This window comes from Uloborus diversus, chromosome 5, assembly GCF_026930045.1.
Source record: "Uloborus diversus isolate 005 chromosome 5, Udiv.v.3.1, whole genome shotgun sequence".
Taxonomy (NCBI): domain Eukaryota; kingdom Metazoa; phylum Arthropoda; class Arachnida; order Araneae; family Uloboridae; genus Uloborus; species Uloborus diversus.
Window position 1 is genome coordinate 55,508,143 of NC_072735.1, and position 25,538 is coordinate 55,533,680.

Below are 25,538 nucleotides of genomic sequence, written 5' to 3' on the forward strand. Positions count from 1 at the left end.
AGCTTGAAATACTTCACATTTGTCATTATCGTTGTCGATTTCATGATTGTTTTCATCAAACTAGAATTAAAGCTACAATAACCTTGGAAGTACCTCGAAAGTGATAACTTTGGCAGCAACTATTCGACAAATATCTTTCAAACTCTTACTACTAAACAAATTAAAGAAACGTGCAACCAATCACTTGTTCTGGGGATTTCCGATTCATCAGTAACTTTCGGTTGACTTTGGAAAGTTGATGGAATTTCTCCGAGAAAGGATAAACAAAACAGGAAGTCAATAAAAGTTTTATGAATCACAAAATATTGCTCGCTTTAAGCGGGGTTTACTCGTTAAAAGCGAATTGTGCTTCCGTAGACTTTACATTGTACCAACCAAGTAATTCTGGTTTCCAAGTGAAATCCGGGTTCTCATTAAATGACGGAAGCGAGTTCAACTGTAGAAACCTTTAAGTTACATGCCATTCAGTGTCGGTCCTTCCGATTTTTCCGATCCATGGCAAAAGCTTGATACTACCGCCCTTAACCTTCCTCTAAGTTTTTACATCAATTTTCAACAAAAAGCCGGAAATAGAGTGAATTGGCCGCCCTCATAAGTCGCGACCTGAACCAAGGGCCCCGGCTGATCGCCCAAATGACGGTCCTACGTTTATTGTTTAAAGCCTTTCCTATAGAGTAAAATATGAATTAAGATTGCAAATACATCCAGGGACAGGCCCAGAAATTTTGGAGCCTGTCACAAATGACTTTTCCGGGCTCCCTTCCACATTGTTTACTTCTGTATTTCACCCCTAATTTTAAAAATATTAGGCCCCCTTCCGCCTCGGGCCAACAGGTGTCCCTTCTCCCCCCCCCCCCCCTCTGTGCACGCCCCTGAATACATCACACCGTATTGCAAATCCTTTACAGTAGAAGTGTAATAGATACAGAAGATGTATTAGAAATTTTCAGTCAGGAATTACTCGATCGGATACTCAAAGGAAGTGCTTGATATAAAATTTTACCCAGTGAAAGTTTTTTGATTGAGTAACATCCAGATCACACACACACAAAACAACCTTGACACTTCACACATACAAGTAATTGCGCTGTAAAACCTGTCAAGAGTAACAACCATCAAGTTTTGACAAAAGTCGCCCTAAACCTGCTTTAAAGCGCGAAAAGCCATTTTAAAAGTTTGAAAACTGTTCCATTAATTGATAGTCACAAAACTCTGACGAGTTCCTTAGACGTACCATCCGTCAAAAACCAATGATTCTTGAAATTTCAAGTCTTAGTTTTCTGGTGCATTCATTTGCGGTTTTTGTTCTCCTCGTAAATGTATTTTCGTGTGGTAAGGCTAATGAAAGCAACCTTATGATCTTATGAATACGGAAAGGGACGATCTGTAATAATTTAAAGCCCCATTCTAGGATGCTTTTACTTAAACGTTTCTCACTTTCGAACTGTGTGAAAATAAGTCACATTTGAGTAGTTGTTTTTACTTAAAATGTTCAGTCGATAAATAGGTTGATATACTTCAAATTAGTTTTTTTTTTCCCCCTCTCTCTCTCTATTTATAAGTCAGATTTCAAATACTTTACCAGAGGATTATTTTATGATGTTCTTTAAATGTCCCCTGGTAAAACAGTGTGAGTAGTTTGCATTGTTAGAGAAGAAAAACAGAAAGGAACAACATGTCCATATCGTCGCCTTAGATCAACAGGAAAATATCTAAGCCCAGGAAAGCTATCCTACTGTTGCTTTGAGGCGACGAGATGTTTAGAAAAGAAGTGCATTAGGTGGTACTTGACGGTATTTTAAGTGCGATCGGAAACATATATTAACAGCTGGTAGTAACTACGATGAACTTGTTTAAGGAAGTTCAAAACCTAGATTCATCGAAACACGAGTATCTCAAGTCACTGATGAGAGTTCATGTATCAAAAGCAAAAAAAAAAAAAAAACCGTATTTACATTTCCAGAAATATATCCGAGTCATATTTTCAGCTAATACGTTCTTTCTGCTAACTTTTTTCGAATTAAAATAATAAGAGTAAAAACAGGAAACCGCAGGAAGTGCAAACTGAGAAAAAATGCCGTTCGTTTCGAAAGACAAAGGGACTACTGTCAAATTCGTATAGCAAGGAAGTTCAAGAGCTATTTTTCTTCCAGCTACTTCCTCGTCAAATATAAATTAACATCTATTCGTGTGAATACTCTCACAGAAAGAAGAAAGAAAAAACTAACAACAATTTATACTTTTTGTTAACCTCTTATGTTAGCTTTTTATTAAAATCATCGTAAGGGGGAAAAAGTAATGGATGTGCAAACTCCGATAATGACTCCAACAAGAAACGCAAGGGCGCTCATATAGGGGGTTTAAGCCCCCCCCCCCTTTGAAATTAGAACTTCCTTGCTTTTAGTACTTTTTTCTTTGCAAAAATGTAAAAATATTTCTTCTCCAGCTATTAATGAATAAATTATTAAAAATGTCAAATTTTAATGACTCTAATCTGCCCTGTAATCGGTTTTCACGTGAAAAATATCCAGCTAAACCATAGGGAAAATATTTGAGCCCCCCCCCCCCCTTTCAAATCTGCATATGGGCGCCCATGAAGAAACGTGATATTTTCGAGCAAAAACGTTCAAATCAATTTCATTTGGAAAAATCTACTTGATTAAATTTGCAATATACACAGATTACACAGATGGATATTGAAAAGCAGAAACGTCACAGCAAATATACAAGAGGTATAAGGGGTCGTCAGCTAATGATGTCACGCTAGCGCTTTGAGGGGAGAGTGGGGGTTGAAGTTATGAGTTTATGATATGTTCGAAGGGGGAAACAAGTGTGACATCGCACGCTTTGGTTGAAATAAAAATATTTTGTCATGACAGTGATTGTGTAATATAGTGTAAGATATGACAAGGGGAGTAGGTAGAAGTGTGACACTTTGTAATAAAAGGGCGGGACGGGATCAAATATGATTTTAAAAAATGCAAAAGTTATGAACAGTAGGGTGTCCTAAAAAAATCTGAAAGTCGATTTTTCAAGTCGCACACCCGCTTATATTTTTCTTTTTAAGTAAAAAAAAACGTGAAAAAAGTTTCATGTAATTTCAAGAACGGCAACCCGTGCCCGACTTGCACCTGAACTCTGTGTGCTCGGACGAATCATTTTTTTTTTTGGGGGGGGGGGAATTTGAAATTTCATGCTGATAAAACGTTGTCTTTACAGCCACACATGTACCACAAAAAAAAATTTAAACAAATTTAAAAATATTTAGTTGTCAGCATAAGGCTTAAAATTTATAATTTTCTTCAAAAAATTGTTTTTTTTTTTTTCTATTTATCTTTTAGAAAATTAACATACAAATTTAAATAAAATATCATGTTCAAAAATTATCAGCAAACACGTTAGAATAAAGAATTAAAACAAATAATGGATTTAAAATGAAAAATTTAACTTAAAAAATTTAACTTAAAACTAAAAAATCCTGTATTTTTTAGTACTATGTGGGAGACTTAAATATTGCATGAGAGCAAAAATTTCTATTATCTCTAAGCAAAAATCTAATGCTTATTACCTACTGTACAGTTTACATTTTTCAGCTTGATAACTTCTTAAAATTTACCAAACTTTTTTTAAAAAATGTATAGACAAAAATCAATTTTTTGAAGAAAATTATAAATTTTAAGGCCTTTTACCTGAACACCTAAATACTTTTTAATTTTGATAAATATTTTGCGGGCAATGTTTTATCGACATGAAATTTTGAATTTCTGAAAAAGAAAAAAAAATCGGATCGGCTAAGTACACAGTGCTGGTTTGCACTATCAGGCGCAAGCCGGCACAGGTTGCCGTTGCTCAAATTCTATGAAACTTTCCTTTACAATGGGGTGGTTTCCTTCAGTCAAAAGAACTACTTTTAGTCATTGAAATGGATAGAACGAGCAAAAAAAAAAATAACATGGATCCAGAAAATACTTTCGTTTTTCTAACAGTTTTTTTTTTAATTGATTTTTTTAAATGTCCGATTTTTCAAACAAGGCGTGGTCTTGATGACGTCATAAATGATGAAATTTGCCGCATTTTTGTACTACGTTTCCACGTTATGATAATCGAGCAACGAATTAAAATTGCGCTCTACGCTTGCTATCAACCATATCGTTGCCAATGCAAGTGAGTAAAGATGTGAATTAAACATTTTGTTCTGTGAATGGCAACATTGAATGGCATTTCATCATTTGTGATGTCACACGGCAGAAATGTAAACAATGAAAGCGCACCGATGTAAGTAATTTTTTAAAAATATTAAACGAAAATAAATTATTTAAAAAATGGTCAGATCGTATGTTTTTAAACATGATTTTTCAGAAAAAAATATTTTTAAAATTTTGGAAACGACCCCATTGTTATTTGTGGGTTTTTTTTTTTTTTTTCCAGATAGAAAAAAAATGAGCCGGAGATTTTAAAATCTAAATAAAGCACAATTATCCTCCATTAAATATAACAGATATAAAATACAACCAAAAACATCAACACCGAACTTAAAATGAGAAATTTGAAGCTTGGAAAGTATAACTTCACGAAATTGATTTACTCACAACATTGACAACATTGGATTTCCCTCTAAAAAACGATAATGGTGTCTTAAAACCATTTTTTAAAGGACGTGGAAGTAATGAAGTCAAACACGCACTCCACATTTTGTACATCTTCATCCAGAAGTTATTCCACAACTCGTGACATAGTACTTATAGAGAAAATAATAAATCTTTGTCCACAAGAATTACAATCCCTATCTTTAAAATTTTGTTAGAAGGATTAGAGGTTACTTAGTTACAGGTGCTTTCCGGATTTTGCAACGATGCGAAAAATTGGAAGTCATTATCTCCGATGGCAGAATAAGGCGTTAAAATGAATTCTTTTCCCGCGTTGCACAAAGAAACGTTCTTAATGATGTCGCAAAGAAAGATGTCACTAGTAAAAAAAAAAAATTGCCTTTGAGTAGCTTTAAAATAACCGAGAAAGTTTTAATTGAGAAAAATCGATATGAAGTAACCAGTAACGAATATCCGGAATAAGAAAAATAATTTTGGAAATGCAATAGATTAAGGGATTTTTTAAAGATTAGTTATCTAATTTTTTTTATAATGAAGCATTATGGCGATACCTTACAGTTGACAGAAAACGAAAAGCATTCTGAAAACGTAAAAAAGTTTAAGTCGTGCATGATTAACAATACATTTCAATGAAAAACACGATTTTTACATTCGTTTTTTGTTCACATGCAAAAGTGTTCTTTCACAAAATCAGGAATAAGAATAAATTAGTTTGGGAATTTTACAGATAGAGAATTTTTAGATTAGTCATCTAATTTTTATGACGAAACATTATGGCGATACCTTACGGATAACAGAAAACGAAAAGTATTTTGAAAAAGGAGAAAAGTTAAGTCCTGCATATACCCAAATTTAATTACAAATATTACTTTTAATTGGACCCAGATTCTTCAATAGCATTTGCATACATTACACTAACAACATATTTGAGTAACACTGCAAATGTTTCGTTCTTAATTTCGAGTGGTTATTCTGAAAAATATAAACGAAGTATGGTCACATCATTTTAGCCGACTTCAAAAATTATGTTTAAAAGTAGTATGGAATGGTGTTCAAAGATTTTTTCTTTTATTTATTTATTTATTTTAGAGCAATTCTCCAGCTGCAGTTTTAAAGTCACTGTTCTTCGTCTTCTTCCTTTTTTTTTTTCAAAAATATTTTTATAGTTAATTTTATTTCAGTATTATGCGTTAAGAACAAACTTCCAATGCACCTAGTATATTTCCAATATCATTCTGGGAAATGAATCTGGATCCAATAATAATTTTAAATATTAAATGTATTTCCTATATGCAGTGACGTAGCTACGGGGGGGGGGGGGGGGGGGTCAAGGCAGAGGCGTAGCTAGACCCGACCTTTCGGGGGGGGGGTTACTTCTTTTATTTATTTATATATATATATATATATATATATATATATATATATATATATATATATATATATATATATATATATATATATATATATATATATATATATATATATAGATAGATAGATAGATAGATAGATAGATAATATATGTGTGTGTGTAAACTTTTTTTAGTATTAAAAAAATAATAAGAGGGAGGTGAATCTTACATACTTTGGAATGGGGTGCTCCAAGTTCGATACTTGTGTCAAAAAAAAAAAAGCAAAGAATTTTTATTTATTTATTTATTTATTTAATGTTTTGGAAAATTTAACTTTTTTTTCTTTTCCTCCATTTAATTTAAAGTGAAACTTTCTAGCAACGGGTGTAGTAGGAGCCAGTCTATCCAAATCAGGGGGAAAATCAAATATTTGATGAGCGTGTTCCGTTCATTTCAGTGTAACTGCTTAATTTAGAGGCTAACACACATCTATAAAAGCTGGCATCCCTGAAAGCTAATAGATGCACCCATTTCCGCCTGTAAACTGCATGTTTGACTTTCAATCTCATCGGTGGTCAGAGTTTTTTTAGCCTACTTTCCCAGTAAAAGTCAGAAAAAGAAGAAAAAAGCATGAAAGAAGGCTTAATGCATCTTAAAAATATCCCGAAAAACAAAAAAAAGTCAAAAATAGATTAAATAATTAAATAAATATCGAAAAATTCAAAATTGGAAAGTAGGGTATTGAGATGGGGAAAAATGTCTGTCGGTCTGTCTGTCTGTCGGTCTGTCTGTCGGTCTGTCTGTCTGTCCCCCCCTAATAACTTTTGAATGAATAGTCCGATTCGAACAAACTTTTTTTTGTTCGAAAGATCTCGGCAAGGACACCTCATTCCCATATTTCGCTTTTTGGTTTGAACTATTTTTTGTTCAATTTTGAACAGTTCAAAAAAACTTAACATTAGCTCCTACGGGGAAATTCAAGGCAATTCCGAACTGTGAGGCGAATTTGCTTCAAACAAACTTTGTAGGAAAAAGCTTTTGATGAAAAACTTGTATATAAAATATCTTTTTGATTTGAACAATTTTCTGTTCAATTTTGAACAGTTCAAATCCCTTAACATTAGCGCCTACGGGGAAACTGAAAGTCAATGTAGATTCCGTACTTGAAGGCGGATTTACTTCAAACAAATTTTGTTGGAAATAGCTCTTGACGCCGAACTCCAGACTCCGACTCCGAGAATTTAGGGGCACCTGAATCCGAATCCGACTCCTGTGCCCGACAATTAATCGGACTCCGACTCCCCGACTTCGACTATGACTTCCTAGCTTTGGCAAAAATTTATACACGGACAAATGAATGACTCCGATTCTTGGATATTCGACTCCGACTCCTTCATCCCAAAATTAGATTGACTCCGACTCCGACGCTATGGTTTTCACTGTGAAATAATTATTGTTGATGTGATTTGTTTTCATTTTAACGCTAAAGTTTTTATTTAGGTATTCAGTTTTCGGTGAATAAACTCGAAGTCATTTATGTTTCTACATAAAGATACGCGCAGACGATTTTTTTTTTTTTTTGACAATGAAAAGTATTTCTTTACGTTGACATTTTATTGTTTTTATTTATCTTGATGAGTGCATTAATTCATTTAAAAAATTATTTTTGGCAACAGGGGAAAAAGAAACGATTTTTTTTTTTTTTTTTGATAGGATGTATTTATTTTAATGAGCTTATTAATTTTTATTATTTTTTTTTTCGTTTTGAAAGCTGTTGAAGATTTCTTTTAATGGAAAAAAGTGTATTAGCTGCTTTGTTTAAAAGTTGCTGCTATTTTATTTGTTCGTTTTGTTTTTTTTTTTCTTTTTTTTACGCATCTAATTTTTTTTGATGAGTGAGGAATATTTTATTCCTAGAAAGTAGCTTAAAATATTGGAAAAATATGTTTGAAACAATTTGCGATTTTAGCTATTTTGAGAACATTGATCAGGTACTAGAAAGTAGTATGGGTATACGGGAAAGTAGGCTCGTCTAGTTCTAGACAGAACTTCTTGTTACTTACTTGGTTCGCACTAAAAGCATGAAATAAAATAGAAAAAGACTTCTTGATTATAACCTGCAAAAAATGAAATTGCTTTTCATATCGTTATATTTATATGTTGCTTTTTATATGTATTTACATTTATGCTAATTCTAAAGCAGTTAATAAAATTTGAATTTAAAAAAAGGGAAGAAATATAGACTGTAGAAAGTTATTTGCACAAAGCTGCATACCATCTGTTCTCTCAAGTTTTTATTTTAAATTTTATAAACTGCTTTAGAATTTACATAAATATCTATTTGAGAGAGCAACAGCAATTTTCGAGTGTTATAAACAGAAGTCTTGTTTATTTTCTACTTTTTTATGCGAACCAAGGTAACAGAAATAGTACAGAACAGTCTAGAGTAGATTCATTTCGTTTTTAAGTATTTTATTCCTGTAATGCTATGCAATTTTTCTTTTAAATTAAAATAAAATTTCCTTCAGAAGGGTTCGATGGGATTAATGCTGCTTCAGCAGACTGTACTTCGTTTTCTTTAGGCGACGTTAACTTTCTCTTTTTAGAGCAACCATTTTCGTCATTTAAATTTTTTTCTTTGGGTTTTAAAAAGCTTGTTATCGGTTTTGCTCGTTTCATTATACAACAACGTTCACTTAGAATATACTATTCTAAATAGTTCAGACCGCACGTTTTTAAAAGAATACGCAGTAAATACTGGCTGACATTTTCGACAAATCGATGTGATTGCGGTGGATACTACTGGTTAGTAAAGGTCGTTTGAACTATGACAGCACAACGCCAACAAAAACCTTATGTCTCGGATTCCGGCTATGCTATCGTTTTCGGATTTGAAGCCCAATGATCTTTAAAGCAGCAAGCAAAAGCATTTTCTTCAACTCGAAACAGAAATGGTTGAGGGGGCAAAACAGAGAGAAATGCGTTCCACGAATAGGTTTTTTAGGAAGATTAACAAAAGGACAATCGTTTCGAGCAATTTGTTAAAGGGGGTGAAATTCACAGGTTGAGTATTAGTTGCATTATGGATGAGTATTTCAAGTTCATGGTTAAAGGTTATTCAAGTTAAAAGCCATTTTGCTCTGTTATCTGGTTTAGTACTGTTCTTTGATCGCTCTCTTTCTAAAAATTATGATTCCTTATAGAAAACCGAGATGATAGGAGTGAAAAGAAAGTTTAAGATTTTTTCAAGTAAAGAAAAAAGGAAAATCCTAGAATATTGGCCAGGTTAGATTTGCAGCAATTGTTAACCTCAAGAGGATAAATAATTAATCAAAAAAAAGAAAAAGAAAAAAAGAAAAATCAGGCACCAAAAAGCAATAAGACTTTTTCCTGAAAAAGATATGCTTAAAGTTTCTTTTACGGTCAAAATGATTCCTTAAACTCGCAATAAATCACTTAATAATGTAATAATAGAATAAAGACCTAACAAAACTAATACAGAGGAATTTTGATCATGAGCCCAATATTGTCTTTAGTATCAATTTCAAATTTTCACCATCATATTCCAAATTTCTATAAAGTTTCTTAAAGCCCCCGTATCTTAAAACCTCTATCTCGATTTTTTTCCTTCCTGTGAAATTCGAAATATACAGATTCAACTGTATGTAATATTCCCACTGCGCCGCTCATAAAATTAAACATATTTAACAATTTGCAGAATCTATGATAAAAAAAAGGTTACATATACGTGGATTTAACAAATCAATCTCCTTTCTAAAGCGAAGAGTGAAATTTCACTCAATTATCAAAAAAATGTCGCAGCAGAGTGAGGAGTGAGGCGTCTTTACGCTTGAGGGTCACTCATGGAGCTGATTTTCAATGACACTGGGGGGGGGGGGGGGGGGAGCAAAGTAAATTTTTGACCATTGTTATTCAGAAAAAAGTAGTTTTGATTTTTTTTTCTTTTTCTTCTCTTTTTTTTCTCTTCTCTTTTTTATTTCTTATCTTTTTTTCTCTTCTCCTTTCTTTCTCTTCTCTTTTCTTTCTTTCTCTCTCTCTCCTTTTTTTGAGACAAACATTTCCCCCCCCCTTAGCTACGCCCCTGGGTCAAGGAGGTGACACACACCCAAAGTAGAATTGCAAGTTTTCAAAAAATATAAACCTAAAGCGCATTTTTAAGACTACTATTTTAAAATTTTCCGGGGGAAAACCCTCAGACCTCCCATTTCCCTTTCCCACCCTACATAATGGAGTGAATACTATACTCAGGATTAGGTTTATACTATGAATACTTAGGCCTAGTAGTGACTTCCTCTTATTAACAAACTGAACGCCATTAAATTTCCTTGTGTTCGAGATATGTTTGAAATTAAGGGGCCCCATCAATTTCATACATCCCCTTACTTTTTTGAGCTCTCAGCGGTCTGCACATTTGGGTCTAGGGCAAGTTATATAAAAAGCGTTCATAGTTTTTATTTGTGTTTTGTACATTTGCCTTCCACTTAAAATTACGTTATAAAACGAACGTAATTGTTTCTAAAAATTGTATGAATTTCATGTTTTCATGTTTACATAGAAAATTGATGGGGGGGGGGGGGTGACACCATAAATTACCACACCGGGTGTCACCCATGCTTGGAACGCCACTGACTATGTTTCAAGGGGGGGGGGAAGAGAAATGAATTTTCAATCGGGAAAGTTACTACGTATAATTTATTTTGATACGCTGCACAAATTAAATAGAAACATCGCATAGCTTTAACCGGCATTATATTGCCTTCTAAAGCTAATTTATCAACAAAGAAGAAAAAAAAGAAAAAAAAATGAAAAGATAAATTTCTTTCATGTAATTTGTACGAAACATTTAAATTGAACAGAAAAGTATACGAATATGAAAAAGTTTCAAAACCGAATGTCATTCTTAAATTAATCAAAATATGAGAAGAATAAGCGAAAACACCAGTTCAGATTCAGTTCTTAAAAAATTTATAGTATTAACATAAAAATAGGAAAAACGAAATGGGAAGAGGGCGGGGGGTGGCAAGCGAATGGCCCTTTCAAAGCTATACTAAAACAAGGTTGCGTGCGTGAAAAAGCAGCTAACATAAGAAAAAGGTATATTAGGAAATTTAATTATCGTAAAAGCTACCTATGTTTTTTGACGAAAAACATACACGAAGTTTATGTTCGTTCATGTGCAACTTAATTGAATATATTTTATTCAAAAGTAGGTATGTTGCGCATAGTTAGAAGAGGAATGTGGGGCAAAGTAAAATAGTTAAGATAACTTAATTTTTCAAAATGAACAAGTTGAAATTAGTTCTGCAAATTACCGTACATAAAGAAAGAACAATATACTTTTTTTAAATTTTGCATTGAAGCTTTATTTTTTTATATTTGGCAGTAAAATTGCACTACCGAAAAAGGTGGAAATTTCACTTTTTTTTTTTTTCACGGGAAAAAGAGCAAAAAGAAATATTTTTCTAATAAAATATTTCTATTCAATTATTTAAAGGTATTTTTGATCAAAAAAATCAGTTAATATAAATAAAAGAATTAATGAATAAGTGAAAAATAAATCAACCAATAAACGAATAAATTAATTATTTAATAGGGGGGAAAAATCAATGACTGAATAAAATAGGTAATAATTAAATGAAAGAATTATTAAAATACAAATAAGCTTAATATCAAACAAATAAATACTGCCCGGAATATTAATAGATCTCAATTAACATTACAGTAAATAACAAGAACTTTATCGTTTAATAATTACAAAAATAATTTTGGACTTACAACAAAATAAAACAACATGAGTATATATATTTTTTTTTAATTGCTAGGATTATCAAATTTTTTGATATTCAGAGGTATGTTTCTCTGTCTTGACTGGAGTAGACTGCAAGTGTTACTACATGTTAAAATATTACGAGCGAGATGGTCCTAAAAGCGGGGTAAATATTTTTCCATTTCACTTTGCCCCGCTATTTCACTACACATTTTTGCAAAGGAAACGTATTTTGCATTTTGAAGAAATGAATCAAGAATCAGAGACGGGACACGATGAATAATACCCTTTCGGAGCAACTAAAATGCTGTTTTGGAGCAGGAAAATTATGATTTTGGAGCTAAGAAATCACCGTTTTGGAGCAGGGTGGAGCAAGAAAATTGGCTTTCTGGCAAAGGTTGGAGCAACAAAATTACAATTTTGGTGCAAATGCAGCAAAATAAAATCAAATTTGGAGCAAAAACCCATCACTTAACTTTAGGAAAAATAATGTTTGCGTGCAAGCTTGAGCATAATAATTAAGAATATGGAGCACATGAAAACTTACAACAAGGTTGATTATTTTGCCGGCAACAATGTATCTATGCCAGGAGAAAGGCAAAAAATGATAAAATTCGGAAAAAGTTCGAAGAAACTAAAGTTTGCTTAGCTAAATGCAGTTTTTTTTTTTTTTTTTTTTATGAAACTGAAACATAAAATGAAATTATGTTTTCGTTGAAGGAAAAAAAGGGGTATAAATTTAAATCCCCGTTCATCTATTTTTTATATTTTCGAAATCATTGTGGTCCTTCGCAGGGATGAAAGAATATAATGAACACATTTTACCATTATTGCCTATCCTCTGGTTGAAACTTATGCCACTTGTTTTCGGTGTTTGGCCCAGGTGGTATACGCCCAAAATGTCGCGGCCAAAATGTCGCCGGCCCAAAATGTCGCCGGTCCAAAATGTCGCCGGCCCAAAATGTTGCCAGTCCAAAATGTCGCCGGTCCACAATGTCGCCGGCCCGAAATGTCGCCAGTCCAAAATGTCGCCGTCCCAAAATGTCGCCGGTCCAAAATGTCGCCGGTCCACAATGTCGCCGGCCCACAATGTCGCCGTCCCAAAATGTCGCCGGTCCAAAATGTCGCCGGCCTAAAATTCGCTAGTTCAGTTTGTACGAAAAATTTAAATGTACGTCGATGCTTTCCAGCATAAAAGTTGCGAAAGAATATTAATTGCCTTTCAAAGTAAGTTCCTTCAAAAATTCCAAACGTTTTCTCTTGTCTTAATTCGTAAACATCAGATTAATTCCAGAAAATTAATAGTTTTCAGAAAAACATACGTTTTTCTGTATACTATTACAAACGTAAACATGTGAAAGGCTGCTGCAACGGAATTCTCTTTCTCGTTTAATCTGATTAATAATAATACTCAAGATGTAACATAAAGGATCAAGATGTAACGCAAGGATTCAGACAAAAAATTGGTATGGAAGTAAAACTAAACTGTTCTAAACGCGAATGAAAGAATAGTGAGGCGCAATTTGAATATGGCAAGAGAATAGGCGGTTTGTATTTTTCGGCGTAATGAAGTAAAAACAAATAACTCCTTCACTCTAGCATATTATTACGGTAGCGACAGGTCAGTCATTTAGGGGATCAGGCGGAATGGCCCTCGACTTTGAATTTTTTTTTATATACAAGTGGGAGTGGTTTTTATAGCAATCCTATGAAATTTGCATTGGTTATACATACGCCCGTTATCCTCCCTCTCCCCTTTCACTGGAAAAATTCGAAATCACGGGCCAGGGTGGAAATAAAGTAGAAAAGTATCTTAATGAAATTTAATTTTCTCATAGATTTATTAACATTACCCTAAGAACTGTAAAAAAAAAAAAAAATACGTTTTCAGTGAGATATACGTTGGTTAAAGTAAGATCAAAACTGCCGTGGGAACTCCCATCTCTTATGAGTAAAATTCTGAAATTACGTCGAAATGTTCACCGTCAAATCTTTTGAAATTAATGAAACCCGTAACTGCTAAAACAGGTGTCTTTCACTCAGATTTTTGAAAAACGACTCTACGCGATGACAAATATTTTCAATTCTCAACATTCATGAAATTTATATATTCGATAGAACATCAAGGGACAATTTCAGAACAGCTATTTTATTGAAGGTTTTCAAGAGGATACTTTCATGCATGCGAAGTAGTGCTTGTCTGCTAATCACATTTTCCAATTTTAAATAGAAAAGAAAAAATTTCATAATGTAGGGTGAAATAACTGATATCAATGAGATTATTCAGATCAATTTTGACCTAGACTTATTTTTAAAATGAGTTTCAAAAAGTAATAGTTCCAGCTCAATATAGCTTGGTAATTCAGAAAGAAAAGAATATTGATAATAATAATAATAAACAAATAAGTTTTTCTCTCTCAGAAAAAATTGCTGTTTTAATTAGTGAATTTTTACTACGCAAATTATATAAGAATGCAAACTCGGTTTTTATTTAACACTCACGCTAGTTAAAGTGCTACAAAAATGAGAGGAATACACGGCTAATTTAGATTTTATTGATATCATGCTCAACCTCTCATACATAAATTCAGTATATTTTTCATTATTTATTTAATTACACTGACTCACGTAAACGATTACGAAACTCAGAACGAAAATAAGGCTTGTTTTCGTTTAATTTCACTTGTATACTACATTTTTGTATGAATCCTCGCATTACTTCTTGAGATATAGCAGTCACATAAAACGATAAAAATTATTCTGTGATCCATCCTTTTGGGATGACTGAAGCCAAAAATAAATGAGCAACTCGCCCTTTAAGATATACTTGTAGACCAAATTTTGTCTTAACCCTTGTACAGTAGACCCTCGCTTTACGCGGGGGTTATGTTCCACGGAAATGCTGCGTAAATCGAAACCGCGTAAATTGAGACCTAATATTAGTGTCAAAATAGGAATTAGGTTCCGTAGATTAAAAAAAATACTTCATTCTAGAGATGACTAATTGTATAATAAGTTTAATGTGTACTTATATCAATTTTTATGCACAATATGCATAAAGAAAACAAACTAATTTCGTGTTCTGTTTATGAAGAAGAGCTGACTATGATAGTTGTTTGGTAGTCATTAAGAATTTTTCCTCCAATTCTTTGCTTAGCATTAACTCATCCATGATCACTTGCGTCATTTCCATGATGGAATCTTCTTTCACTAACAAATCAGAAAGATCATTCCTATTGTCTACGGATGGTTCGAAAATTTTCAATGTGAGCGTTTTTGGTTGTGTGTCACCGGAGTCGGTATCCGCGTTGGTTTTGACCTCCTTTGTCACTCCTAAAAGCTCTTCTTCCAGTGAGTTCTGAACTGTGTGAGTTTAATCACTTTACTTCTGATGGAAAAAGCTCTGGAACCAATCGCATAAAATGTCTCCAAGGACCCAAGTTCGATTATTAGCACGCCAAAATGCAGTTAGTTACGTGTAATCTGCAATCTTTAGGAGCTTGGGTTTTGAAAGAGGAAAATGTTACCTGTTTGCATTGCCGCATCTGCGTAAAACCGAAACTCATCTACGTAAATAAAATAAAGGTGTCAAATCTTCAACCGAGTATAATCGAAACCGCGTAAAATAAACCCGCTGAAAACGAGGGTCTACTGTATTACTTTTTGAGATATATCAATCACAGATAATAAAAAAGAAAGGAAAAAACATTCGATTGCTCCACCCTCTTGTTATTGAGCCCAAAATCTGTCCCCCTGCTGCTTCCTAACATTTTATTTGATTCCGTTCATCATTTTTTGAGCAATGACAGTCGCGCATATCGATGAAAACGTTCAGTTACTTCACTATCTTGAACGAATTGACGCAAAAAACCACGCAGCCCTAAATCATATATGGGTACTTGCGGGTATCGTTCGAATTCTTACTACAGGTTTTGACGTAGAATGTCCCCAAAAAATCGGTCACATACAAACGCACACTATTCTTGAAGAAAAGTTTAAAATAATTTAGCGAACGTCAGAACTGAACGCCGTCAGAACGTTTTACAGTTGGTAGATAGCGAGTCACAAGAAATAAGATAACGTAACGCTTGTATTCTATTTGTTTGCTGAAAAACAGCCGAGAGTTGCGAATCAAAACGGAATAATCTTTTTAGAATTTATCATGAAACTCAGTCTAGTCCCATTTTTAACGGAGACATTAATTAAAGGCAGTAACCATTTATTCTGCAAATTTGGTGTTAAACATCATTTTTGTACATTTAAATTTTTCTTACCAACTGAATAAACGAATTTTGGATCTACGACATTTCGGACAGGCGACATTTTGGCCCGGCGACATTTTGGCCCAACGACATTTTGGACAGGCGACGTTTTAGCCCGGCGACATTTTGGATCGGCAATATTTTGGCCCGGCGACATTTCGGACCGGCGACATTTTGGGCCGGCGACATTTTGGACCGACGACATTTTGGACAGGCGACATTTTGTCCCGGCGACATTTTGGATCGGCAATATTTTGGCCCGGCGACATTTTGGACCGGCGACATTTTGGACCAGCGACATTTTGGACAGGCGATATTTTGGCTCGGCGACATTTTGGCCCGACGACATTTTGGACCGGCAACATTTTGGACCGGCGACATTTTGGACAGGCGACATTTTGGCCCGGCGACATTTTGGAACGGCGACATTTTGGCCGCGACATTTTGTCCCGCGACATTTCGGTGACGACATTTTGACCCCAAACCGGCGCAGGTGGGCGCGATTTGGCCAGAAAATGATACTTTTAGAGCAGGATGGCGAAAATATTCTGTTTTGGCGCTGGCGCAATTGCGACAAAACAACGAAAATTACCTAAATTAGTCAAATTATTAATCATTAATCTTAAATAAGGATTTTTGTACCATGTTTTAATCAAATATTTTATCAGGAATTAATTGCTACACGCATTTATGTGTGATTGTGTGTACACACACACGGGCGCATTAAATTATTTTTTCTTACTTAAAACCATTTCCATACTGGCATAGTATAAATGAGGAAAATAGCAAATAATATACTGATGTACAGGGAAATTAGATCTTACAGCTTGCATTATCAAAGTTAGCGCATGTGGGATACTGAACATTTTCTTTCTTCAAGCACTGGAGCGTTAAATATTATAAATTTCTGAATACATGATTTTGTGCTAAAAATTTCAAAAATTTCTCAATTTTTTCTGAGTGCAAATAAAATGTTTCCGGAAATAACGGGGAAAAACTGGATTATTTCCCGAAATTTCCGGTTTTTTTCCCCGACCACTTCCATCTTTGTTCAAAACTATGTTATATTTTCAACAAAACAGGTGATACCAATAAAACTAGCAAAATGAGAGGGATAAACATTTGAATCTTTCAACAATTGCGTTTCATGTCGTTTCATAAAATATAGATCTCGTCCAATGAAAACATTGTCTGTCAAATGACATTATTAACATGCTTGTCACCTGCTTGTCCGTTATTTAGAAAGATAAGGAGGAGTCAATTTCTCACCCCCTCCACCCATTGTGAAAAATTAATGAATTTACGTATAAATCGCTGCGGTTTGGGTTGTTTCTCGGTACAAACAGGGGCGTGCACATAAATTTTGGGGCCCGTCGCAAATTACTTTTCCAGCTCACCTCCATTTTGTTTACCACTATATTTCACGAATGGTTTTAAAAATACTGAGCCTCTTTCAGGCTCGGGCCCGGGCCAACAGGTATCCCTTCTCCTCGCCCCCCCCCCCCCCCTAACACGCCCCTGGGTAAAACAACAGGAAAAAATTGAAATGACGGACGGACTTGTAAGTAATTTTATAACAGAATTATTTTTTTATTTATTTTATTTTTATTTATTTATTTCTTTCTTTATTTATTTTATTTATTTATTTTTTTTTTTTTTTCAGTATTACGGTTTTGAAAATTAAGGTTTCCGAAGAATAATGAAAAATCAGCAGAAACAAAAGCTCTACTGAAGGATTTAGTAAAAATAATAAAACAGCTAAAGCGTTTCAAAATTGCTCAGTAAATTAGGTAAGAAAGCAAACGTCCATATTTTTTCTTTTCATAATTGTGACGATTTTACAGCAGTTAACCCGTAGTTCTGACACAAATAACTCAACCGTAATGCCGATTCAGCAAAACGGCTTTTCTTTTTAAAATCATCCGACTAAAGCAGAATCAAATAAAGAACAAAAAAGACTAGGAAAGCAGAAAAGTTAAAACAAATTAAGCTTTAAAAAAATATTTTGATAGTTCACTCATTCTAAGAATAAATATTTGAAATTCAAACATGCGCTTTGTTTAACCTTGTTCTTTAGAATGTTCCTTTCTTTTATTATTCTTGTCCATAAGTGAGAAAAAATATTAAATTTCTTTAGAAAGTTAAAATATAACAATTTAGTAAAGTATTCGACTTTTCACAGCCATATCACCAACTACTATCAATGCAAAAACCTGGCTTCATATTAAAATATACTAACAGCAGTCTGTAACATATTTTTGAACTTGGAAAAGTATTTTTGAAATGAATTAACAAATTGCATTTTAATAAGTTACTAAACGAAGATAAAACGTTAGTGTTGCAACAGTTGTCAAATTCAGGGCCGACGAGAGGCAGTATCAACCTAGTCGGAAACTAGGAGCCCTGGTTCTTGCGGCCCGTCTCGGAACCGAAGTAGCAAAAATTTTACTAGGTTTATGGGGGTGAGGAAGTCCGGCAACCAAGCTGACAAGGGACCGCCTTGGCTCTCGGCAGCCCTGGTCAAATGAAACATTATCACCCGTGTCCTAACACAATCTACATTGTGGTTCCTAATAAAGATGATAACATGTAATTCATTTTTTGTCGCTCATATCATCACGATCGGAAAAGATGGGAGGAAGGGTAAGCCATAACAAGTCAGAATTATCTTCTGAGAGGGGGGGGGAGAGACTTATGTCACAGTAGTCCTTCGTAAATTTCGTAAGTGTATATACAATACCAAACAAAGTCTCTGGTAGGTTGCCCTTTTCCCCCTTCACCGTTGCGCCCATGATGTGGCTATAAGTTCACTAAAAACGAACCATCACCGTCTTTATAAAGGACAACAATAGATTTTGATTCAAAAATGAAGGAGGAGATGAAACTTAAAATTCAAATCTGGAGGTTACCCATAAAAAAGAGGTAATTAGGTAAAATTTCAAGCAGTCGGATTGAGAAATACTGGTCAAGATCATTAAAGCAAACCTAATCCATCAATAAACTACCAGCTGGCACTGATCAACCAATGTAGTATATTCGCAAATGGAAGTCATCTGCCTTATCACTGAACTTCTGCACACTTTATCTCAGTTTTGAACTACAACGAAACTCGTCTGGACAGGATGTTATCGTAAATTCCCCGGACAAGGTTTGAGGGACCAGAAATGTTGAATAATAACCACCCAAGAAGAATGGCGACAAGAATTTCACTGTGCAACACTGCAGTAGCACGTTTTCTGTGAGTGTCAAGTTTGATCCAAGAATAAACAAGTTGGATCAACAGTGGTTGTCAAACTGGTTGTGGGGTACTTTGCTTTCCCTTGAAAACGAAGATAAGCATAAAGCTTTATCTTGCATCCACATTGAAATCATTGGACTAACATCTCCAAGTATTTTGGGTCTATCTGCTTTTAAATGGAATTCGTATTTTCAGGGGGCGGATTTCCTGCAATGCAGCCCCTAAACATGGCAGTCAATAGCCCCCTATCATAACTCACTTCCTCTAATTTAGCACCCCTAGCTGAATGTCTGCCTCTGTACTTTTTAGTGAATCATTTCGAATAACAAGTAAAGTGGAAAAAAAAGCTTTTATACTGATGAGAGAGAGATTGGAATCAAGAAAAGCCCCGTAAACTTGTATTGTTTGAAAAGTTTTCAAAGCTCAAAATCCAAAAATCTATTCTTGCTTAGATTCAGATTTGAAATTAGTTTATTAAGCAAGTTAACTTTATCTTTACTATTATTTATTCTTGTTTTTTGGAAACGATTAAAACGTTAGTCCCACCCACCAATGACAGAGCAAGTATAAGAAAAGTTAATTTAAAAAAAATAAATACCAATAACTTCAACAGCTTTATCTGCACAAACTGCATTAAACTAGCTTTTGTACTTGTAAATGTATTCAAATATAAGCTAAAGCTATTTCTTAGCTAAAGTTTAGCTTCTCTCCAGGCCCGTCATTTGGGCAAATTAGAGGGGAGGGGGGTCAGTTGACCCCAGTGGATAATTTTAAAAACATAATGAGCTTTTGTATTTTGATGCTTTTTTCCGAAAAATGCATTGAGTACTATCCTTTATACTTCGAAATCACGGGCTTGCTGCCAGGCGCGTGAACAGAAATTTTGGGACCCATCACAAATGACTTTTCCGGGCCCCTTCCATATTGTTTACCCCTATATTTCACCCCCAGTTTTAAAAATATTGGGCCCCCTTCAGGCTCGAGCCCGGGCCAACAGGTGTCCCTTCTCCCCCTCTGTGCACGCTCCTGGTTGCTGCCCTCCAAAGTTGTGCGGAGTCTTGCTACACTGCCCCACGTAAAACCAACGCTCAACCATACTTATTTTATCAAGTCAGCAATTTAGCGATACACTATGAATTTGTGTTATGATATGGACGTTGTTGCATAACTAATAAAAAGTACTCGTCCACAATACGTAATTTAAGTAAACCAGTAAAGTATTTAAATTTAAATCCATTGCGGTAAACACATTGTGAGAGGTCATTTTTTTTATTTATTTTTTTTTCAATTATAACAATTTACAACGTAAGTAACGTATTTCTTGCCATTAGCTTAAGTTTGGATACAGAAAATAATTCAACAGCCTGTCAGTTTCTACAGCTGCAAATTAAAATGTTTACCTTCGTACGATAAGCTACAAACATCTTAACAAACGTTAAAGTTGCACAAATAGAATTAAAATTGAAGACACGTGTTTTGACGAAAAAGTGCTACAACGAAACCCTTTTTTCATTTTTTTAAAGAAGCTTATTAATGGAAAAAATCCAACAAAAGTTCTTTTTTTCATTCACAAGTTTTTTCTTTTCTTTCTGTATTGATAAACGAGTTCTTTGCAGGCCCGTCATTTAGTGAGATCGGAGGGGACAGCTGCTTCTTTCCCTGCGCTTTTGAAAAATTTCTACATTAAAATACTGTGGGCATGTTTTCGGACATTTTGCGACAAAATATATATTGTATGCTTTTTTCTCCCCCCCTCTCCCCCCAAAAAAGTTGTCTAGTTCCAGAGGTCTGGCCAGAGGATATTTGGGTCCGTTAACGGACCCTTCACAAAAATCGGATCAACCAAAACGGACCTTTCACAAAATCCCGATCAAACAAAACAGACCCTTCACAAAATTCTGATAAACAAGATCGGATCTGTCACAAATTGTTTATTGAAAGAGCAGATCTGAAAGCAAAATATCGCATATTTCTGTGTATAAACCGATAATTTTTGGAACCTTTTTTTAAGTCAAATTAGAGGGATCAGCTTATACAAAATCGGCTAAAAAAAAAAAAAAGGCACTCTTGGGATGCTCCTGCAAGCGATAAATAATTGCTACTGCCAAATAAATATAATGGTTGTTTGTTTTATCACAGCTAATTAGCAGCGGTGTTGTTGTAAACTTTTCTGAAAAGGCATTGGTAAGCACTTTTCTCCGCTCATATCTGCAAAATGAACTTAGAACTGCAAAGGGATAGTAAGGGTGAGGAAAAAATATGATCGCTTCAGATAGGGTTACCAACTTCAAAACTTTAAATAAACTCTTTTAATTACCGGTTTTTTTTTCTTTAGATGTCTACATTTTGAAAAATGCAATCTTTTAACATCCGATATGAGAATCATATTTTGTTCTTTTTTCAAGCTAACTTCGCTTTATTAAGATTCAACTAAATGAAAAGTCTCTTAATTTCTGTTAGAACGCTCATTTCAAGTTTTTAAAGCAAAATTCCATTTTCTGTTATGAGTCAAAAATTAAAATGCTGAATAGATTTATTTTATGGTTTATTTTATTTTATTTTTTGGGTCAACTGTGACCACAGATATTAATGATATGTTTATCATAGGACTCTAAAATGCAATTTTAAAATAATTTTATCAAAAATATTTCTTTTACAAGCCCTTTTTATACTTTTGATGCCTTCACTTTGAGCATTGCGATCTCTTTGCATCCGCTATGGGAATCCGATTTTTCGAATTTTTGATGATTATTACGCTTTGTTAAGAGGTAAACAATTGAAATATCTTTTTACTCTTGTTAAAATAAAAAGTTTTAAACGAAATTCTGTGCTTTTTAAGAGTGTCTTGGGTCAAAAAGTTGAATGCTGAACCCTATTCTGAATTTTATTTTATTTATTTATATTTTTGTTACAATTATTTCAAGTACTGTATAGAAATATATCTAGTATAATTTAACATAATGTAGAATGGTAGATAAATATTGATACTTGAATGAGCGATGCCCCCCCCCCCCCCCCCGCCAAATATCAGAAAAAAAATCCAGAATGATTTTCTCGACGTAGAAGAGGAAAACACTCAACTTTAAGTTTAATTGATGCAGTTTGTGCCATCTCTAAATTCTAAAATTTCGTTTTAACTTTTTTTTTTTGCGAATTTTTTTGATTTTTCACAAAATTAATTCATTTTTCACAAAATTATTTGATTTTTCACAAAAATAGGACCCTGTGAAAAATCCTGGACAGACCCCTGAGTTCCATGCAACCCCAGACACACGTTCTGCTACTTGTGAAATTTTAACTTTGTAATTTATACTTTCAATTGATACGAGGAAATTCAACTAAACTTTTAAAGATTGAAATCACAAAAACTCAATTTTCAGACAGACAAACGAACAAGTCGTACAACAATCAATATAAGCATGAACAACAATTCGCAATCTCCAATCATCTTTCCTCTTACAGCGAAAGCTGAATGGAGAAGGGGAGGGGGGAATCATGCTTATTCAATTTATCTGATGGATCAAGATCAAACTAGTAACTAAATACAAGGTAAAAGGATCACTGTCCAAATCAAATCTTGTTAGTAAGAAACACCTCAGATCACGCCGTTGCATTTCTTTGTAAATAACGACATAATACAGTCGGTTGGTGTATTTTTTTTTTTTTTTTTTTATAGTGCTAATTATTTTTTCCAGCGTCAAGCTTGAGTTAAAATACTGAATTTATGGCAGAAGAAAAAAAAAAATGATGTTCAAAGAGAAAAAAAACGGATTATGGAACGGAAATGCTCACCGCTACATATCTTAAACAAAAAATTAAAACGCATAAAAACTTTTTTGCCTCTTTGAAAAGCATTTTCAAGTACTTTATGTAATCGGATTACTTGATGTCTCCCTTGAAATTAAGGAATAATGACAAAAAATGTAATCATTAAAATTCTATCAAAGATCAAGTCAGAATGTTTTAATAAGATACATGTGTGTGGGGGGGGAGGGATAGTGTGCCCTATACTTATTCAATTTACAATTGATGCAGAACAGTAACGATTCACATTCTAATGAATTTATTTTTAAGGCTGTAATTCAACGGCACGTGCGGGTGCGGTTGACATTCTTTGGGGCTGTCCACAAATGTCACGCTTTATGGGTGGGGGGGTCAAGAAATTGTGACAGTTTCTCAAAAAAGGGGAGGGAAGGAGTAACAAGTGGTGTGGCATCACGCTTTTTTTTTTTCGAGAATATGTTTTTGAAAAATAGCGTGAAAAGTGACAAAAGGAGGAGAAGAGTAAAGGTAAGTGTAACACTTTTTGACCAGGGTTCAAAAATGAAAAAAAAAGTGACATCATTTTGGATATCCAATTATCTCTCGCTTTCACTTTCAGACCCCCCCCCCCCCCCCCATGCTACACTACTCTAAAATGTTAAGAGCCCACACCCCATAAAAAAGAGTCCTTTCCCCCATCCCCTTAAAAATCTCAATATCAGTCTTTCCGACCCCCCCCACCCGCCTCAAAAAATTTGGTCGTGCTTATACACGCTATATTTTGACTAAAAATTTAGCGCCGTAAAAAATGGGAAAAAAGAAATAGGAATTTTTTTAAATAATAGATACATTTGAACATTTTCATATTTTCTTCAATACAAAATGTCAAATCAAACATTCTAAATGTTAAAAGTCAAAATAGGACCTTATCTTTTACCTCCTCGACATCTTCCATTTCATCCTGAGAAAGTCATTTCTTTTTCAATGAATCACTATTACGGTCAGCTAACATACCGCTTTCATATGTTTCACTTCTTTAAAAATATCAAGGAGTATTTTTAAGTCTTGAAGAAAACTCTTTCAGTGTGTTATATGAGTAAATGAGCAGCGTTATTCAATTTGCTTCTCAATATGTTAACGTGCCTTGGTCAGGCCTGTCATTTCAAAAAGTTCCATATGACAAATGGCTTGTATTCAATACATTTTACAGCGAAAAAACAACAAAATACAAGCAAAAATTCATAATTACACTTTAATTATAAAATTCAGGGGGGATCAATTGACTCCCTCCCGAATCGCTCAGATGACGAGCCTGTCCCTGGTGCTCCCTCCAAGCTCGTTATTTAGACTTTTTTCGGGAAGGGGGGGGGGGGGCAAAGGGTGGATATTCAATGGTAATTTTATTGGAAAAAAAAACACGTCCACTAAAATGTCAGCATTTATTTTTCACAGCGAGGGGAATGGCAATTACCTCCTGATCCTTTTACATGACAGCGCCTGCCCCCATCCTCTCTGGTATTTGGCAAGTTCATGCCTCTGTATATGTATGCATGTATAAACACACATATTTATATACTCAAAAGCAGGATTTTTTTTTTTTTTAAATACAAATAAATGTAAAAATACAACATGCACACTCTATTAAAAACCTCATATCGATCACTATTTAGTTAGTACTATAATGTGATCTCTGTGTTCGGTAATACCTCCCTGGTGAAAATAGCGGTCACAAACAAGGAATATATTCATTCGCTTACAAAATCGCGCAAAAAAAACAACGTGTTCCACACCCCAAATATATGTTTTGAGAAATCGATTCTTGCTTTGACAGTTGGCTCCGGCGTTTTTCACGGTGAAAATCACCTATAGTCCCCGACGGATTACCAGGCGTATGCCGGCAACATTGTAAGGAAAACCGCTTAACAAAAACAAGAGATCTGTTGTATTTACCTATGAATCCGCGATCGTATCCACACGTAGCGGCCATGGTGATTATTCCACAAGCACTTAGAACAGCATTGTACTATCCTTTGCGTATAATATTCATATTTCTCAACACCACACCCTCTCGTTTCTTTCCGAAGTCTTCATGACAGAGTCCAAACCTCTTGTCTTTCTCACAGCGATGGCCGCTGTGAGTAGGGTTGCTGTTTTCTCCCGTTCCACGCCAAGGACTTTGCGGTTTCGCCAATCATGTTCAATGTCTTTCTGTTTTTTCGTTAAGCAAGTTATTATAATTCGACTGCCCCCTCCCCCCAGCATTTCAAGTCTGCATTTTCCATTGTTCATATAAGTTTTATTTACGACTCTACTTTTATTCAGTTGAAGTTGTGTGTGAGAACGGGTGAAAATTAATTCTAAGTACAATGTCTTAGAATTAACACCTTTTTTTATAAAACTCATGTTGAAGCAGTGAACCAGGTCCGTCATTTCACAGTTTTACGGGGGGGGGGAGAGCAAAAGGTGCATACTCAATGCATTTAGTATGAAAAAGCATCAAAATACATGCTAAATACTCCCCGGGCGCGATCG

General features: G+C 34.4%; 1 protein-coding gene across 1 annotated transcript in view; it reads right to left on the reverse strand.

Moving 5' to 3' along the window:
• The window catches only part of LOC129222933 (unconventional myosin-X-like), a 259,802-nt gene extending 234,800 nt beyond the window's left edge, over positions 1-25,002 (reverse strand). The window contains exon 1 of the mRNA XM_054857494.1: positions 24,957-25,002. Within this exon, the coding sequence (XP_054713469.1) occupies positions 24,957-24,993 (37 nt within the window). The 5' untranslated portion in view covers positions 24,994-25,002. The remainder of the gene's footprint in view (positions 1-24,956) is intronic.
• Positions 25,003-25,538: the final 536 nt, after the last annotated feature.